The 19,467-nt window shown below is 36.9% G+C and overlaps 1 protein-coding gene across 1 annotated transcript; it reads right to left on the reverse strand.

Moving 5' to 3' along the window:
- Positions 1–1,854: 1,854 nt before the first annotated feature.
- On the reverse strand, positions 1,855–16,072 carry Smp_163190 (cell cycle checkpoint protein rad17, putative; the record flags this gene model as incomplete). The annotated part of the gene is made up of 7 exons (XM_018797342.1): positions 15,958–16,072; positions 15,578–15,910; positions 14,590–14,850; positions 12,031–12,136; positions 9,971–10,066; positions 4,459–4,568; positions 1,855–2,532 (listed from the first exon to the last, which is right to left on the reverse strand). Exons 2-7 carry the CDS (start codon positions 15,638–15,640, stop codon positions 1,855–1,857), a joined length of 1,314 nt encoding a protein of 437 aa, XP_018646786.1. The 5' UTR covers positions 15,641–15,910; positions 15,958–16,072.
- Between the last annotated feature and the right edge of the window lie 3,395 nt (positions 16,073–19,467).

Raw genomic sequence — 19,467 nt, forward strand, 5'->3', positions numbered from 1 at the left:
CTCAACCGATATAACACATCAATCTTCTATGTTATAACCAAGTTTCTAAATCTATAACTTACTTAATTGATGAACTATACATATTAGTCATAGAAGATGATAATAAGAAAATAAGATTTTATAAAAATGAATTGAATGAATTTCATTAACATATTTCCCAAATAAATTAGAGTTAAAATAAAAAATCTCAAAAGTAATTTATATGAAAAATAGTTCAATATAAAAAGAAAAAAAGTAAACAATAATAATAATCTTTTAATAGAAAAATCTTATAAAATTCGTAATAAATGCATCCAAGAAAGTTAGTATTGCTGAAAGTACCAAATTCTTTTCATACATACATATATATATGTATGTATATTCATGCTACTCGGATATTTTCTTCATCTGAAAAATTTTCATTAATATCATAGTTATTTCCTTCGTGAACAGCATCCAGTGGACAATACCAATCAATATTCTCATCATTACCATTAATATTATTATTATTAGCATGATACTTGTTAATATGATGTGAATTACTTGAAGTACATAAAGAAGAATTATTTCCAACTACTTTATGAGAAAAATTACACAATGATGTAATCATTTCATAACTACCTGAAATAATAATAATACATTGAAGAAATAAAACAAAACAGATTAAGGCAATAGAAAATTTCTTATAAAAACAAACAGTGAATAATTATTTGAACATGATAACGTCAATCAAATTAAACTAGATAATGGATATCGAACACAAAAAGTTAAATGTTCAATTAAATGATTATTTTATTTAGTTATTTGAACACATAAATATTGGTACGAAGGGGTACCAGATATATATGTGCCACACAAATCTTATTTGATTTGTGTGAGGGCTGTGATACTCCCCATGTGCCCAAACCGAAGCACGTGCTTTTCTTAGGGGACCACCACATCTGGAGCCTTTGACCTAAAGATCTGATCCATAAGGCAGTGGAGCATCGTAAGGAGATGTAGTCCTATGGTAGTCGGTGACCAACAATTGATTCATACGTCATTTGTTCCCTCAGGATACTGGAGCCCATGTGCACCATTGGTTTGAAATGGGGGTTTTCCAACTACCCTAGGTGGACTTTCCGTGTATACCAACCCGGTTAAAGAGCCAAATATTCGCTTTTCGTCCTCTCAATTTCGTGAACAACACCCCGGCGTGGCCGTATGAGAGCATTTCGAGAGGGAGAGTGGACTCTCCCCACTCTCGGCCGTACCAGAATATTTGGGGGCAAAAAAATTTCACAATGATGATTAGTTTTAAAAGATTCAAATACAACACTGAAGTTGTCAACTGATAAAAAGATTTGGGGGGTTTTGAACGCAGTAAATCTATCATAGTGTAATAGGTAATACATAACACATCTGTATGAGCTGATCTCTAGCAAAATAAATGCAAACGCCCATAGATCTGAATAGGAAGGGAAAAAGCAGTTATATACAGCTTTATTCCTATATAGTGTCTTACATCAACTCGGCGCTCAAATACTGTAAAACTATTCGCTCTAATTTAGACGAGAGTTCTTATATATTTATTGAGAATTGCCCACAATAACAGTATAGCAAGTGAATTGAAAACTGGATAGTTAGATTTATACAGTACCATCACAGATACTCTCATAGCCAAGTGGCTTTTATATAGTAGGCTGGTCAACATTAGAAAACACATAAAATGGTGAAGGAAGGGGAGGGTAGTCGGGATGCATGACAGATTATGATCGATTGAAGAAATACAGAGAAAAGCACATATAATAATAACAGTGGCGATAATTTTTATCTGACTTCAGGGATAACAGAACCATAATGCATCAGCGAACAAAAACCAGAAGGATCTGGAGTCTAGTTATATGGTGGTCTTGGAATAAGAATTACAGTCACTTCATGCTGAGTTGCACATAATTTGATAACGTCATAATGATAAAGCGGCATACATCCCAAAAAAGTTATCCGGATAGCAAGTAAAGTGACAGAAGTTAAAACAAGCTTACTGAATCGAGAAAACCATTCTTCTCCAAGGACTTTCCACATGATAGGTAAATAATCCAAAACCATATCAATACGACTTGTAATCATATGTTCAACCAGCCAAATCGGTGATAACGAATTAGAAGTTAAGAAAATGTCATCTAATGTATCAAGCTTCTGCTTGCATAATTTCCAGCTATTTAAAGTTGAAGGTGGACGGAAAGAACGAAATGCTTTAATATTTCTAGAAAAATCACTACCTGATACATCTTCAACTCCATCTGCTAGAAGAATTGTTCGTGCTGTAGTCAAAGCTGGATAGTATTTACTTGCAACGTTATATGGTCGCTTAAATTTTCGCGAAACAAAAGAATCTGAAGCTGGTGTTAAACCAAGTTGCCAATTCATTCCACCAGTTAGAAATGCATCAGCACAACTAAACTGTTGTGAAACTAGTTCCAATGCAGTCATATTCGGGGAGAAGTCAGGATAGTTTTCATGAAGCCATGAGACAATGTGTCCACCGTCTGTATGACATAAATCCAGTATCTCCTAGGACAAGAACAACAATACGAAACATAATATAGGGAGAATTGCGTTAACTAATATATATATATATATATATATATATAATATCCTATAATCTCGAAACACTGACAAAATATACGAAACATTTGATAGCATACTATTTCCACAGTAATAGTCCTTTTTACTAAAGCAGGATTGCTTGGAGTATACTGTTTGAGAAAATGTTACCACAAATAAAATCGGTCAGCATCACAACTAGGAAGAAAGTGTCGAAGGATAATATGCACTCTAAATTCGTACCGAAGATCATTAGTAGATCACGGAAGTTTCCACGTCCAAATAAATACCAACTGAAATAACATTCGGATAAGAGCATTTACATAATAATTTAAAAGCTTTTAAAACCATTTTGGAAAAATTCTGTATACAGTGAGTGGGATTATGACCATTCGTGAGAATTGTAACATAAATGTAGAAAGCACCAGTAAATTATCTAATATCTTGTTGTTACACTATAGTAGAGTTTTAGGGATAGCTATTTTGGTTGCATCACCATATTATCCACCATTTGTCAAAAAAACATACTGTTAATGTATCATACACTTTGTGCTTCTGTTTAGCTCCTAGTTTGAACAATATTTCAGATGAAGCCGAATGCATGAGACTGCATGTTTCCTTATTTAGTCAGTCATAAATAACTTACAGTCTAGAACAAATGTGTTGTATCCTACCAATTTTTTTATTTTTAGTCAGCACACCAGGAGATGGAAATAACAAGATGAGCGTAAGTCAAATCAGCAATCACGAAAAGCTACACCATAGATACATGGCTTATTCGGTAAATAGGTGACAGAATGCGTGGATATCAGCAGAGATTGTTAGGGCACCAGATCAACTAACGATCCTACTTATAAAAGTCAGTCTCACGAAATTTTTTTCATTCACAGAATGTAAAATGGTTCTGTGGAGACGATAAATTGTTAAACGGTTAGTTAGCTTAGGATCCTGACTTCTGGGGACTTGGAAACCAATGGAAACAGAGATGGAACACGTATACTGCCACAAATAGGGAGCATTTTGAAGGGAAGTAGATTGATTTGCTCTATATACTGTAAAATAAACTTATGGCCTAACTTGTAGTATTTGTTTGATAAACAAAATGTGGTTCGAAGGGTACAAATAACATCTAGAGATAACTAATATGAAATAATACTAGTGAGCTTAAGATATACGAGAAAAAGAAGAGAAATCACATTTGTATCAATCCCACCTACGGTTTTTAACTACAGTTTATTATTATCTCAAAAGTTCAGACTAAAAAGCCCACACCTTCCAACGTGGATAAGTTGAACATCAAATGATTTTGTTGGCTATTATTGGTATATCTTGATTTAGTACTTATGACAACAACAAAAACTAACTTGGCCATTAGTCAGTTTTAAAAATCGACCAAGTAATTGGATATAGTTTCAGCGAAACTCAACAATCTCCACAACGCCTTACCAACAATTATCGTTTGCTCACTAATGACTAGCTTCGAAAAGAAATTCCAAGAGTCCTAGTGAGAAGCTATTCCTTATCGGATGTGAGGCAGTTACCCACCGAAGACTATAGAAGATTGTCACGCAATATCGTGGATTGATTGGAATTATAAATTAACAGCGTCGAATGCCGACTCACTGGTCTGGAGGTCAATCGTTCGCGCACGAGACCAAAGATTCCAGGTTTGATTCTTGCGTGCGAAGCCGTGGATACTACTGCTGAGGATTCCCATTCTAGGAAGAGATGGCGGACCATTGTTTACAGGTTTCCAATGATGGTCTAACTTAGATCGGTTCATGATTTCAATGAAAGTATACCGATATGTCAAAATAGGATGGTGAACCTGCTCATACTATGGGAACTTAATTATGAACTAATAGTCAAATATGTTAATAAGTAAGTGATTACCTCAAGATCAAAGTCAAGTGGAGGTCGCCTCCACGTTACTAAATGTGATGGTAATTCACCTTCCTTTTCATTCAAGCTTGATGCAATTTGTTCATTGCTTACTGGCTTTCCTGGGAAAAGAGGAAAACAGGCAAAAAAATCATTGCATAAAAGCACTACCATAACATAACATCATGAATCAAATTGAAACAACGCAATAATTAGGAATAAGTGTGGAATAATTCATCACGTTTTAACCAAGACGAAATTCGACGGTGAGATAAAAATTTGTTTTACATATTTCACAGTTGTTAATCAAGTAGTTCTACATTAACTGAAGATTTTTTCCTCCCTTAGAACCAAATTTTCCATGTTGAACTTGCCATTGCACTTGAAATCATTTCTCTTCCTCCATTACTTTCATCTCAGGTCGTGTTGATGTGAATTGTAGCAAACTGGGTCGGTATACATACATGTCAGTTAACACAGGTAACACTTACTGACCAAATTTAGAAATCGAAAACTCAGGATAAAATAATTAACTCACACGTGCTGGAGATGTTAAATCCTTGAACACAATTTACTGAGGATAAATCAAGTGGAAGGCTATGTATTGATTTACTGTGATCCGCGCTAATATGACTTTCGTATTAACTCAGTGCAACTTTCATTTGTATTAGTTAAACTAGGATTGTTTTCCGTTTATTGTGGCTATTTCCTTACCTTAATCAGTATATGCATTAAGTGAATTCAAATGTGAGTAAATCTTCTTTGATCTATAGGAAAGTAAATGGAGTTGGGGTATCCTGGTATCAAAGAGTAATTAGGAGGTATTCCTATGATTTTACGTCATATCAACTAACATGTAAATTGACGAACCATATATTTAATTCATAAACTTAATATACTCAGATCAAACATAGAACCAGTTTGAAATACGACTGACTGACTGGTGAACGGATGAATGAACATAATCCAAAACCTAAAAACTACAGTTCCTGGGAGAGCAGAAAACGATATCATCAGCGTAAACGGTGCGATTTCAATTGAACCAAGGTAATCATGAAAAACATTATGTATAATGCATATACTAAGGTCATTTTTATGTCATATATATATATATATATATATATATATATATATATATATATATATTGCCAATTTCAATCAAGCCTATACTGGATCACTTCATTTATTAGTACAAAATATACAGACAACACTTTTAAACTACTTTTATTGTAGCTGAACGAACAACAAAACAATACATGAATAAATGAAAGGAACTAAATATTTACATTCATTGAAATTATACCTTTCCATGAAGATTATTCGAATTATTCAAGTGCCAGTAAAACTGTGGAAAAAACGCTTTCAATTATTAAGTATGATCGTTGCTGCTACCTTGACGTGGTGGTCGGGCTTGCCTATCGTGATGAAGCAGTCGAGCTATGCTGGCTGGAACAACCGTTCCTCGAGGTCCTACCATGCCAGACAGGTCGGTTGAAGAGCGGTGAGACTAAAAGCAGCAAACCCAAGGTCCGAAGGCGAAGTCGTACTGCTGACTGTACAGGGGTGTGACAGTAGTAAGGTGTTTCCTTCAGACAACCAGCATGACAGCGATGCTGCTTTCCCACAAGGAGGGGTGGGGTTAGAAAAGGTCGACCTTAAAAATGCACACCTCGCCTTATCCCACGGATATCCGTCTCCGGCGGTAAGATTTTTTTGAAGAACGGAGCTAACACAAAAACTACCCACAAAAAGGTCGTGTGTGACCGACCTCAAGCAGTTGTCCCTTGGGCACTGCGGTCACGCTCTCAGGTCATTAAGACCACTTCTAACCCAATTTCCTTTTCAGGTACCTCTAGAAGAATCCTTCCACGGTATGGGCAACCGGGAAGTGATAACCGCCCTCATACCTCTAACAACACTCAAGACCACTGTATTCATAATCAATCTCCTTCTTCACTTCCTACTATTCCTTCTACCTTGACTTTCAACACTTAACCTCCTCTTCCGGTTTCCTCCTCAAGTGTCACCATGGCCAACGATTCTAGTGCGCGAAACGCTGTCCCAGGTCTACTAAAACCTCGCTCCAAACTACACATTGGAGCCTTCAACGTACGTACCCTATGCCAAATCGGTCAACAGGCCTCCTTAGCTAAAACTCTAGAATCTCGTACCATTGATGTATGCTGTGTCTCCGAAACACGCATACAGGATCCCAGTGTGGTCATTCACTTGACCTCACCTCGCCAAAATGGACAGCCGACGAAATACACCCTCCGTGTATCTGGCGACCCGTTGGCTAGTTCTCGCGGACTTGCAGGTGTAGGCATAGCACTAAGTACAAGGGCAGAACAGACACTACTAGAATGGATCCCCGTTAACAGTCGCCTGTGTGCTGTCCGGCTAAATGGCTCCGTAAGAACTCGGAAGGATAGGGACACACGTCGTTGCCTTTTCGTCGTTTCTGCCTACGCTCCCACTGACTGCAGCCATGATGAAGTAAAAGATGACTTTTACAGGAAACTCTCTGAGCTTCTTCAGAAAGCTAAGCGCTCAGACATAGTAGTCGTAGTGGGTGACTTTAATGCCCAGGTAGGCAGCTTAAACCAAACAGAAAGACATTTAGGTGGGTGTCCTAGTATTCCGGCTCAACGAACCGATAATGGTGATCGTCTGTAGCAACTATGCTCAGACAATCGTTTATTTTTAGCAAACACTAATTTTAAACATAAGGAGAGACATCGTCTAACATGGCGACCACCTGCACCAAACCAACGATGGACTCAAATAGACCATATTGTCATCAGTCATCGTTGGAGAGGCTCAATAGAAGATTGTCGCTCGTATTGGAATACTTGTTTAGACTCTGATCACGCTTTAATACGAGCGCGCATTTGTCTGCGCCTCAATGGACGCAGGAAAATTACACTAAGAAGACCCATTAGGATTGAACTGGAGGACGAGAAAGCCAAATGCGAATTCCAGAAACAACTGAGTTCACATCTAGGCAGTTCTGTAAACGATACTGACCCAGATGCTGCTTGGAAAGACATACGAACAGCTGTGGAAACAGCAGTAACATCTATTAGTCATTTAAACCATAGGGCTCCAAAAAACCAGTGGATTTCCTCTAAGTCTATTTCACTGATGGATTCGCGTAAACTCATCCCATCAGGCTCTGAACACGACGAAGAGCGTAAAGAAATTAGATCTAGGTTAACTAAAAGTCTAAGGAACGATCGTGAGCAGTGGTGGGCAACGAAAGCAAAAGAGATGGAAGAGGCAGCGGCTATAGGCAACACCAGGCAACTATTCAGACTAATAAAAGAAACCGGAATTAAGAAGTCAAGTGTAAGTGAGACAATCTCGGAAAAAGACGGAACCCTTATCTGCTCTCAACCTAAACGTTTAGAACGATGGGCGGAACACTTTAAGGAGCAGTTTAGCTGGCCTTCAGCTACTGCACAACTACCCACTATTCCTAGAAAACCTGAATGGAACATTGAGGTAGGCCCCCCGACCCTACTTGAAGTTCAAAAGGCTATAGGTAATCTGAAACGAGGAAAAGCAGCTGGTCCTGATGGATTGGCTCCAGAGGTCTTTAAATATAGTGGTCCAATTTTAGCGATTAGGTTGACTAATATTCTGGCTAAAATCTGGGAGACGGATGTAATCCCATCCGACTGGTCACAATCACTGATTGTCCCAATATATAAAAAGGGGTCAAAATCATCCTGTGATAACTATAGAGGGATTAGTCTGACTAACATAGCATCTAAAATACTAGCCTCAATAATTATCGGGCGCCTAACTAAGACTCGTGAACTGCAAACACGAGAAAATCAGGCTGGCTTCAGACCTGGTCGTGGCTGTATCGACCACATATTCACCATTCGTCAAGTTTTAGAGCACAGACACGCTTATCGGCGTCCGACAATGATAGTTTTCTTTGACTTGAAAGCAGTATTTGACTCTATAGACTGAGAGGTTCTGTGGCAGTGTCTGTCATTGAAAGGTGTACCTGAGAAGTACATAAACCTTGTGAAGGCTCTCTACTCGAACACTACCAGTCGAGTGAGAGCTTATGGCGAACTGTCATATGATTTTACAACCTCAAGTGGTGTCCGTCAAGGCTGTCCACTATCCCCGTTTTTGTTTAACTTCATTATAGACCTGTTGCTGCAAATAACACTCTCTTCGACTGAATCTACAGGAATTGGTCTCCTACCAGGGGAACCACTAAGCGACTTAGAATACGCAGATGACATAGTCCTGTTTGGTGAAGACGCTGGCAAAATGCAGAGTCTTCTGTTGGAACTCAGTAATAATGCCAGGATGTTTGGGATGCGTTTCTCCCCATCCAAATGTAAATTGTTACTCCAGGACTGGCCTGCGTCAACACCCGAACTAAGGATAGGGAGTGAAGTAGTCGAACGCGTCGACAACTTCACTTATCTTGGAAGTCTGATCAGCCCTAATGGGTTGGTGTCTGACGAAATCTCAGCACGGATTCAAAAAGATCGTTTGGCTTTTGCCAACTTACGTCACCTATGGCGTAGACGAGATATCCGTCTATCAATTAAGGGACGAGTATACTGCGCATCAGTTCGTTCTGTTCTACTTTACGGCTGTGAAACATGGCCATTAAGAGTAGAAGATACTCGTAGGTTACTAGTATTTGACCACAGATGCCTTAGAAATATTGCTCGCATCTGCTGGGATCACCGGGTAAGTAATAGTGAGGTTAGACGCAGGGTATTAGGGAACGTTGGTAAATCAGTTGATGAGGTGATGAATCTTCATCGACTGAGATGGTTGGGCCATGTGTTACGTATGCCTGAACACCGATTACCACGACGCGCTATGATGACTAGTATTGGGGATGGTTGGAAGAGAGTTAGGGGCGGCCAAACCAAAACATGGCATCAGTGTTTGAAGTCACTAACTTCTAGCCTGAGCCATGTTGGCAGATGCAGACTACCTGGTTGGGGTCCGCGTGACTATAGTAACCAATGGTTGGAGACTCTAGGTGACATGGCTCAGAATCGATCACAATGGCGTAGGTGTATACACTCTTTATCTTCCCTTAAACCTTGAGACTAAAATTGCTTCATATCTCTCTTCCTTCCTATACTATATCCTTATATACAACCTATAATTTATATACTACTACCAACACTAAATTAACTACTATGAATCCGGTGTTGATCTTGTTGTGCTAACGAGGTATGGCAACTTGGACCGATGCATATATGTGCCTGGTCCTACGTTGTAGCTGACTGACTGACTGAAGTATGATAAAAATCTTTACAAAAATGATTTTCTTTCTTGCTGTTGAAAAACAATATAAAAGCATTATGGGCAGAGATGGATGGTGGCTAGCAGTGGAATCCAGGAAGCGCATTTTGTTCTGCTTGGGACTAGTCAGCTGGATACACCTGTTAAACAATCACATTCCTAAACATCTATGGTAAGATTCAAACAAGCAACACAAAAATGGACTATATAAAAGTCTATTTTAACTTACTTTTACAATAGAGAATTTTACCTATAGTACGAAATAGTGATAAAACTCCATCTCGATGAGAATATGGCAGTGTAGAATTATTCCAATTCCCTCTATCTGTAACAAAAAATAAATAAAAATGGATCAAAAGTATCCCCATTAGTATTGCGAATAATAAGCGTTTAGTGCCGTGCTTCATTAATAGTTCACTTTGATAACCGTTATTATACCAATCTTAACGGTGTATAAAATCAGAAGGCAAAAGGAAGCGGCAACTACATTTTTATTGATGAATGATGCAGACCAGAAAGTTGTAAGCACGTCAGTAAATGTAAGCGAGCGAAGCATAAATAAGACGCATTGGAGATGGTTGTTAAACCAACTCGAGAGTGAAGCAAAAGTGATGCGTATTGGAGATGGCGGAAAAGCCAGCTCATTTTAAGCAAGCGTTAATCAACATTTATAGCCATACAAAAATGAATGACAGACATATGATGAATAAGATACGAAGTGTGCTTACACATACCTCATATAAAAAAGTAGTCAAGGTTAATAAGCGAATAATTAACAAGATCAAAATATGACTCATAATGTATAAGTGAATTAGCTTGGCCAGTAGCTAGAATAAAGTATATGGGCTTAACATACAAACTGATACTACAAGCGTACGGGTATGTATTGCTTAAAATTTATAAACTATGGTAAAAGTTATTCACTGATCCAGTTTCTGATTATTGTTTAGTAAAACTAGATCCGTAACATAAGCTGCATCCCAAAGTAAATAAGTGGGAAAAAGAGAACGCCTTCATAAACAGCTTTTCTTATAATCATTAATAATTTTTACTCATTTTATATAAATTCGAGGCACATTTATTCGTCACGAATAACGAAGTAATGTTATTTTAAAATAGCTTTCATCCCATGGAAAACAATAAACAATCTGGAAATAGTAAACAGTTGTGTTGTACTTCCTATCTGTAAGAAACCATACAAGAAGGAAACTGACTTTTAGGTTTCACGGCGAATAAGATTACATACAACCTCATATAGTTGAAAACTCCAATAGTCCATTATTAATAACTTTGGTGGGATGATAGCTTAATAAAAAAAACATTCCCAGGAGGTAACACACTAACCTAAATCAAAAGTAACTGAAAACTCAGTTATATGTACCTATGCTTGGTTATTGAGTTGCTTACTATTGTTTTGGTATGTAAGTTGGTGAAAATCATTTGACTCAACAAACCTCCACATACACAAACTCTGGCAATATTATATTAACTTTGAAACTACATATGTAGAAAATTTAATTGCAAAACAGCTAAAAAAAAGCCATTCAAGAGTTAACATAATTATACAAGATAACTAATACTGATTACTCCAGTTTCAATAATTTACGAATTAAACACTAACTGATCAAATATTCCCACCATTATAAAGATATTTTTATTACTATTGAGATAGATAAGGCTTTTCGACTATTTTACAGAAGCTACGCCTAATTAAGAAACACAAATGAAAGCTTTTATTCCACGCACAAATGATATGTAAATGAACTCAGACCGAAAACATTTCATCCTTGCTATTGTACTTTAAAGGAATTTCATGGCTGTTGCAGTAGTCAAACGGAAGAAATTGTGACTACAAACTGAAAATATTGTGAAAACATTCAAAACAACGCAAGTTTCATACGATTGGTTGATTCCCTTTGTGAATACAGCAAAAACAATAGTTGAGGCTGAACAATATGATTCAGTTACTTACCACGAAATAAAGTGAATTCATATTACTCTGCTTCAACTGCTGTTTTGGCAACTCAATTTGTAAGTCTCACCATACACAACTTTTAAATACATTAATACAGAAATAATTTCTCACAGGTCATAAAGAATGTATTTTTATAAACTGGATATTCATTTTACTTCAATATTCATCGAAAGATTATAACAAAGAAAGATACTTTCTATACGCTTATGTATACAAGGAGTAAAAATTGGCATCTTCACTGCTTCAAATGCTAAAGAGTATATGACACAAATGTGTGAAAACTAAGATCATATTACAATTGGTGATAAACGTACCTGAAGAAAGCTGAAAATGAAGCTGATTAACAGCAGATCGAATATCCCCAGAACAGTCATTCGCTATAGATTGCAGTAATTGACGAGACGGTAGTTTTAAACCAAACTATCAAAAGAAACCGAACATAGCATTTATTTACAAAGCACTAGTGTGTAAAATGAATCTGTATATTCGTAGTGGAAAATAACCAAGTACCAGTTTATGTGAAACCAAAACAACAAGTCATATGAATTGGTACCAATTCATCTTATTCCATAATCATACATCGGCGGCAAATAGTTTAGTTTAAAGAACATAACCAAGTTAAAAGTGGAATTACGATATTTTAACTGTTCTAGATTTTTCTAAATTTACTACAGAGACGAAGTTTATGAGACACAAAGATATTTGACTTTTGCTACAGGTATAACGTATATATGTACAAAACACTATAGTCTAAACCTTACCTCAGAGTACTCTGGTGGTTGATGTAAAAGAGAGCTGAACAAAGGTGTTGATCAGAATAAAACATGTTGTTAAACTAAACCTTACCAGTCGCCGTTTTTAAAAATAAAATCCAAATGATCTTTTATTCGTCTACGCTACAGTAGTGACATATGTATAATTATATCAACTGACAGAAACTTTCTAATTAGAATATAAAAATGTCTGTACAATTATTTTATGTATGCAAACGGAAGCAGTTAATTTACTTTTCATTCTGACTTATCATTTGGTAAAATCTGGTTAGATAATTCAACGTGATGAATGAGATGATAGTAATTTTGAGTTGTCTCAGCAGATTTAGTTAAGTGTTATTACTTAACTCTATTAAAGCCTGACGAAATTCACTTTTAATCTAAAACTAACTCTTAAGTCTATTCAAAAATGAACAATATTTGAGCGAACAATTGTTTTCAATAACTTCATCATCAGGCTTTACAGTTATAAGTCCATAATTATGATATTTTACAAAGGCCAAAACGAGGCATGTACTAATGAATTTGACAATGTTATATGTTAAAAATGGTGAACATTTGCATCTGTTACGACATATATACTTCAACATTGTGTTATTTGTAAATTAGAAAGGTCATTTAATAAAGGTCCAAAATGATTTGTACTCAAGTGTCCAGTCACAATCAATGTAATAGTAATTTAGGAAAAGTGAAAATGCAAAAAGCCTATCATTAAAAGATGTACATAGCGATCTAAATTTAAATAATGACACTACTTTCCAGATAATTCATTTTATTTGACTTAGAGAAATCGCACAATAATCAGATTTTATACTGCCAGATTACTGAAAACCGTAATATGATTAACAGAAGTAGAAGTGTGTCGAAAGGTGAGTAAGCTAGAAACACATCTCCATACCGTAATCAGTATTCAATTTAACCACTGAATAGCTAGTCGAAAGTCGCCACAAGTTTTGAGATACATACACGGAACACATCCACTTTTCAGTTTGAACACAAGTATGTCCGGTGCTTTAACCGGGCCGGTGGACACGGCGAGTTCACCTAGGGGAGTTGGAAAACCCCGACTCCAGTACCCTGAGGGAACAAATGGAGTATGAACCAATTGTTGGTCACCAGCTACCATAGGACTGCATCTCCTCACAATGCTCCACTGCCTTATGGATTAGATCTTTAGGTCGAAAGCTCGGGGTGTGGCCCCCTAAGAAAACCACGTTTTTCCATCTGGGCACCCGGGCAGTATCACAGCCCACACAAATAAATGAGATGACGATATCTACTGAACATACTATTCACGCTCCTATTAAAAGTCAGACAATTCAAATTACCACTATTATTTACCACATCACTTGTTCACTGCTTCTCCTAACGTTGCTTCACTGACTTGTGGACCAAAACTTCAGGTTGAAAGCTCGGGGTGTGATCCCCTGAGAAAACCACGTGCTTCTGTTTGGATATCCGGGTCGTATCACAGCCCACACATAAATCAAGTGACTTTTGTGGCGCATACGTATTCGGTGCCTCTTTATACGAATATTTGTGTTAAAAAAAATACAATACACAAATCAGCTTGAATAATCCAGGTTTACAATCTCATATAACTATTATTTTTCAGCGGAAAACCTTTTTTATCCTATAAATTGTAGGTTTTGCAGTTTTGCTCCAATTTACAAACATTTTGGTGTTAAGAGTGAGGATTTTGATAGTTCCATGAGAATTAAATGGATGACTATTCACTAAGTAAAACGCTAAGTATGGTCGATAATAATCAATCCAGATGGAACAGTGGCTTAGTGATCAAAGCATTTGACCTCCGATCGTTTAGTTGCAAGTTTGAATCGTGCTCCATTTACTTAGTTTTGAGCAGTCAAGTCCTTATTCAAAAACAAGGTGTGGCTAAAAATCAAGTATATAAACCAACATTCACCTACCGTTACTTAGAACGGTTTCTTTTATGAGTCGAATAACATTACTGCCTGACTCTTCAGGTACTTACGATCGAAAAAGTAGCTACTGGACATTTGGATGAAACGTTTTGGTCATAAATACATTATATATATATATATATATATATATATATATATATATATATAGGCTCACCTGTTTAGCCATAATATTCCCAATTCTACTTAACGCTTTGATTATGAGAGTTGGTGCGATGGGATTGAATTCTATGCGCTGTATAAGTAATTCGCTGCATAAGGTAGGAGGACAAATAATCCTTTCACATAAATCGTTTTCAGTGAACGTAGAAGAGGACAAAATAAGAACTAATAAGCAATCCGCACACGCACGAGTACTGTGAAGACGAAGAAGATTATGAAAGCGAGAAGGATGCTCACTAACAACAGCAGGAAGATTCTAAAAGCAAAAAAGTAGTTACATTGAAAACCACTAAACATCTTAAAAGAAATAAAAAAGGATACTGGATGTCACAATGAGTCAGATTGTTTTGCTAGCCGACACTAAATGAAAACGAACTAAATCTAGATGCTTATGGTGAATTGTTATACTATAGGAAATTTCCTTAAAAGTTTTTTTGATCAAAGCACATAGTAGTTCAGAAAAACAAAGACTTGACTTAAATAACTAGAACCAAACTCTCCTTATTGAGTTAACTTCTTTAGCCATAGACAGAATGCACAGATGAATACTATTCATTATCCCTTAACAGCATACCTGACATCACTATGTGCTTGTGTAGTTTAAAAACATAAGTGATACAATCACGAGTACATGGAAATTATTAGCCAAACAACCAACTTAAATGGAAATCTGTTGGTCCGTAGTCTTTGCAAAAAAACAAGATAATTGGACACCAAAGCTACTATGAAAAAAACACGCACAAAACACTGATAAAAAGGTGGTAATACGAGTGGAATAAACAGGGAGTTATAAAATGAATGTAGGAGACAGATAAAAAGGTAAAAGTAAAGAAATGCAGACGGATAGAGTTGAAAGGTGAAGACAGCGTTGATGTAAGGAAAGGTTACGCCGCACACTTTGAGAACGTCATAGACTATCAAAACCAAACCAGCTTCAATGAATGTGAATTTCACACCATAATATTAAAATTAAAATCACTAACTTCTAGGATCATAACTGTTATTTGAGAGGCGCATTCCAGTGACTCTTCAGACTCAGAAGACATGACTGACCGTCCACCATAAACTCCAGAAGACAGAACAAACTTCTCAATTTCTGTATATTCATCGTGACCAATCCCTTCATCCAGAAACTGTACAACGTTAACTTTATCAAAGACGGAACGGGCAAGAACTTCAACAGCAGTAGTCTTACCAGAGCCCGTAGGTCCAATCAAGAGAATTATAGGTCCTCCGATTAGCTTTTTAGTCGTTAATGCTTTCTTTATGCAGGTGCGTAACTCTTTTAATTTGTCTTTGTGGATGGCCAAGTCATCCTAAAATGATATGAATTAGTGTATACTATTTTTACATCGTAGTTTACGTAGCACGAATCGATATCAAATCCATTGGGTTTTGGAAAATTCGTTTGAATTTTACTGTTGGATATCTCCTTTAAAAGCCATTCTTTCGTTTTTGAACGCATATGAGGTGACGCACCGTTTGATTGTAACTACAATATCCAAGGTCCAATATCATTTTTGTGGCGCATGTATAAACCAATTGAATTCTGGGAGCTCGATTCTTGTTGTTTCGGCAAGTTTCCAGGCATTTGGTCATGTACAATGAGCGATAACTTAGCCATCTGATTGCATTAATCTTGGTCTTAGCAACACTTGAGAAATCTGAACTGTTGTTTTGGCTGACTGTGGTTACTAGCCTGAGGTCATGCTTTGAAGAGACAGTCGGGAGCGGATTTCCATAGGGGGTGTATGTGCTTCGTCTCGTACGAATCAGAATATTCGTGGCACGACATTACGACAGGTTAAATTTTATCCATTGTCCACTACCCATTACAATATCCAATGCCTTTGTCACTAGCCTGTTTTAAATAGATGATTTTCTCACTCACTCTTCTTGGTATTGACACCTAAGTATTTTGGTAATAATCAGTTTGATAGCCGGGTAAACCCTCAGTTTCTTATGAGTTTGTAAAGGTAAATAAGTTCGCGAAATTAATAGCTCTGTAAGTCTTCGACATTTGATGCCGATCGCACTAGTTTTTATGGATTCACCTGGGTGAAGGTGCTCGGTCACGCATCCACACCAGATCGCGAGTGGAAATGCCGAGCTTCACTTCGGTCACAATTAAACTCAACTCGATTTCGTAATTGTGTCAGGCCACTTAGCGACCAATCAGAATAAAGTGCGAATCAAGATGTCCTCCATAATTGTGAGCAGTGGCGGTCTGTTTCCTTCGTTCTGTGCTTTTATCAGCTGCTTCTTTTATGTAGCTGCATAGTTTGATGTTTCAGTATGCTGAAATTCCTAAGCTACTATAATACTCTAAGTGTTAGTGAACATTTTCTTTAAATCAGCTTTCGTTTCTCAATTTTTGCAGCTGCTACTCAAGTCAGTGTATTCCTTCAGGCAATCCGTTTTGTTCTGGGTATTATTTTGTAGATATTGAAAGCCATAGTTTTTTGTCTATTCTGACTCATCGTATATAACGTCTAGTACTTTGAAGGACACATTTGAGATAATGATAGAATAGTATATTTAGTGTGAGTGAAGACAAATTATACACAGTGACCATGTCTGCGAGGCTGAACCATGCCACCTCTTTGAATTCAATTGATTCTTCCCACCATTTCCATTACTGGCCTTTTCATCGCGTTAATTGTTGAATATGCATTTTTCCAGTTATCTCAGGTTCAGATCCGAGGATTGTGTGGTTAGGACCAATGCAACTACAGGTTCTCATACTTTGTAATTTCGTCTGTCAGAGAAGACAATATCCACATACACTTTGATTTCGTGTTGATACTTACTGTCTCACTACCACACCCCGTACGATTTTCCACGTTATTTTGCAAGACATATTGGTAAAACCCACCTTTCAAGTTATTTGGTTAGTGCGTAACTGAATAATCCTGTCAATTAGACTGTCCAGTTTGTTCGGGGTTGTGGATTTGACGAGTATTTTTGGTTCATACGAAGAGGCAGCATTGTATCCGACCACTAGACTGGCTAGCCAAAAGAGGAAATACATTTTATTGTAAGCTCAAATGTTGTTTGATGCATTTTGCTTTAAGGAAGGTTGCCAGCTTGTTTGTGTTCCGTAAAAATTGTGTGAAGTCTTGCACACCTAATTATTTACAGGCCTTTATTCAGACATCATAGTGCTATCAGAATTCCTGAAATACAGAACCGAAGAACAAACAGGGAACATGTTAATAAAGGACGAGAGTACCAAAGTGCCCAAGTGGAGACTCGTGACCGGTACAAATATCTGCTAAAAGCCTGTGAGGTAAAGTGGCTCCTGATTGTCTACGATTAAACTCCGAAGACTTACGATGAGTAAATAACCACAAGAGGAATATATTCACTGTGACAAACACTGCAGATATTTAGTCTGGTTGCAGATTTATTCCATAATCCCAAGTTACTTTATCTTTCATATAGTTTAAAAGTATACAAGCCACTCATTATCAACGATTGCTTATAAAAACAAGTTTTATGTTTAATTTAATATAATTTTATGATAGCAAATTATGTCAACAATTACAAGATATTTCAATAATGCCACTCATTCACCATAGGGTCAAAAGTTTCTCTGATAAAAAATGACGTACTATACAGCAAAAAAGGCAAGTCAATACAACTGTTAAGTTTCTAAGAATCAACAGAATATTCCTAATAAAATGGGATGTACAAAAATGGAGTCAAGCTAACAGGCGTTTCTAGCAGATAATCAAACAACAATAGTAATAAATCGTTGCATGCCATAACCTTAACTCATACTTAAGAGACTTTATCTCCAACCATCATTCATTATATAATGACAAAATCACGCAGTACATACAGATCTTAGGGTCAAATAATAAAAATACTAAATCTCCACAAAACCTCTTCTGAAAATAATAAAAGTTTACTTTAGGAAGACCGAGAAATTTAAAAACATGGCTACATAATTCCTGTAAGATATTTAACCTATAGAAATGTGAGAATAATGTCCAGGTCGGTATCAGTGCACTTTTCTATGCTACATGAGCAATAAAATTAGTCTAAAATTGTGAACGTGATTTAGTGTGACTACCTAATCTATAAGACTATACGTAGATAACACATTGTTGTGTTCACAGACTCGTCCTATCTTGATATTCAGCCGTTGCATCTGAGGACTTATAGAGAACGCTCTTGGAATAGGAATGGAGTAACATATTTAATGAAATGTATATGAAGTTGCGTAGAGTCATGCTGTCCCAGTTCCGTTCACCCGCATCCATCATGTTTGACCTTCTCCCAATCTTCAATGTTTGGTGTAGGTCTTTCGAGCCATCTTATGTTCGGCCTCAAATATCATGTGGTTGGGAACCAATACCACCAAAAATCAAGGACGAACGTTTGGGAAATAGCAGCGCTGTAAACCAAAACGCTTTTCAGGAATTTTTAAAACACACACATTGTTACAATTACTGAGTCTCACTCATCCATTTGCTCTTTATCTTCGGACGATCCATAAAATAGAGACATACTGGAAAAAACAAATAAATATGTCTTGATCGAATAAAGATAGAAACTTTGCAGTTATAAAGGTGCTTTGCTTCGTTTAGACACAAATATTCGATGCAGCTACAAATAGTGTGATTCTATGTGTGCGAAAAGTTATGGCATTTATCTGAACATCGGTCATTGAATAAGAGTGATATCATTCGGAACCAAACAGGGGCCAACAGACAGATATAACAATCGTTAGACAACGAGAATTTCTTATTCAACCATACGACGAAGTCATGAGCAGCAAGTTTAGTAGTAACATCCATGATATGTACTAATCCGAAGTTTCGTTGGAGATGCACGGCACATACTGGACGGTATGAGAATGCGTTCG

Source organism: Schistosoma mansoni (assembly GCF_000237925.1).
Source record: "Schistosoma mansoni, WGS project CABG00000000 data, supercontig 0166, strain Puerto Rico, whole genome shotgun sequence".
Taxonomy (NCBI): Eukaryota; Metazoa; Platyhelminthes; class Trematoda; order Strigeidida; family Schistosomatidae; genus Schistosoma; species Schistosoma mansoni.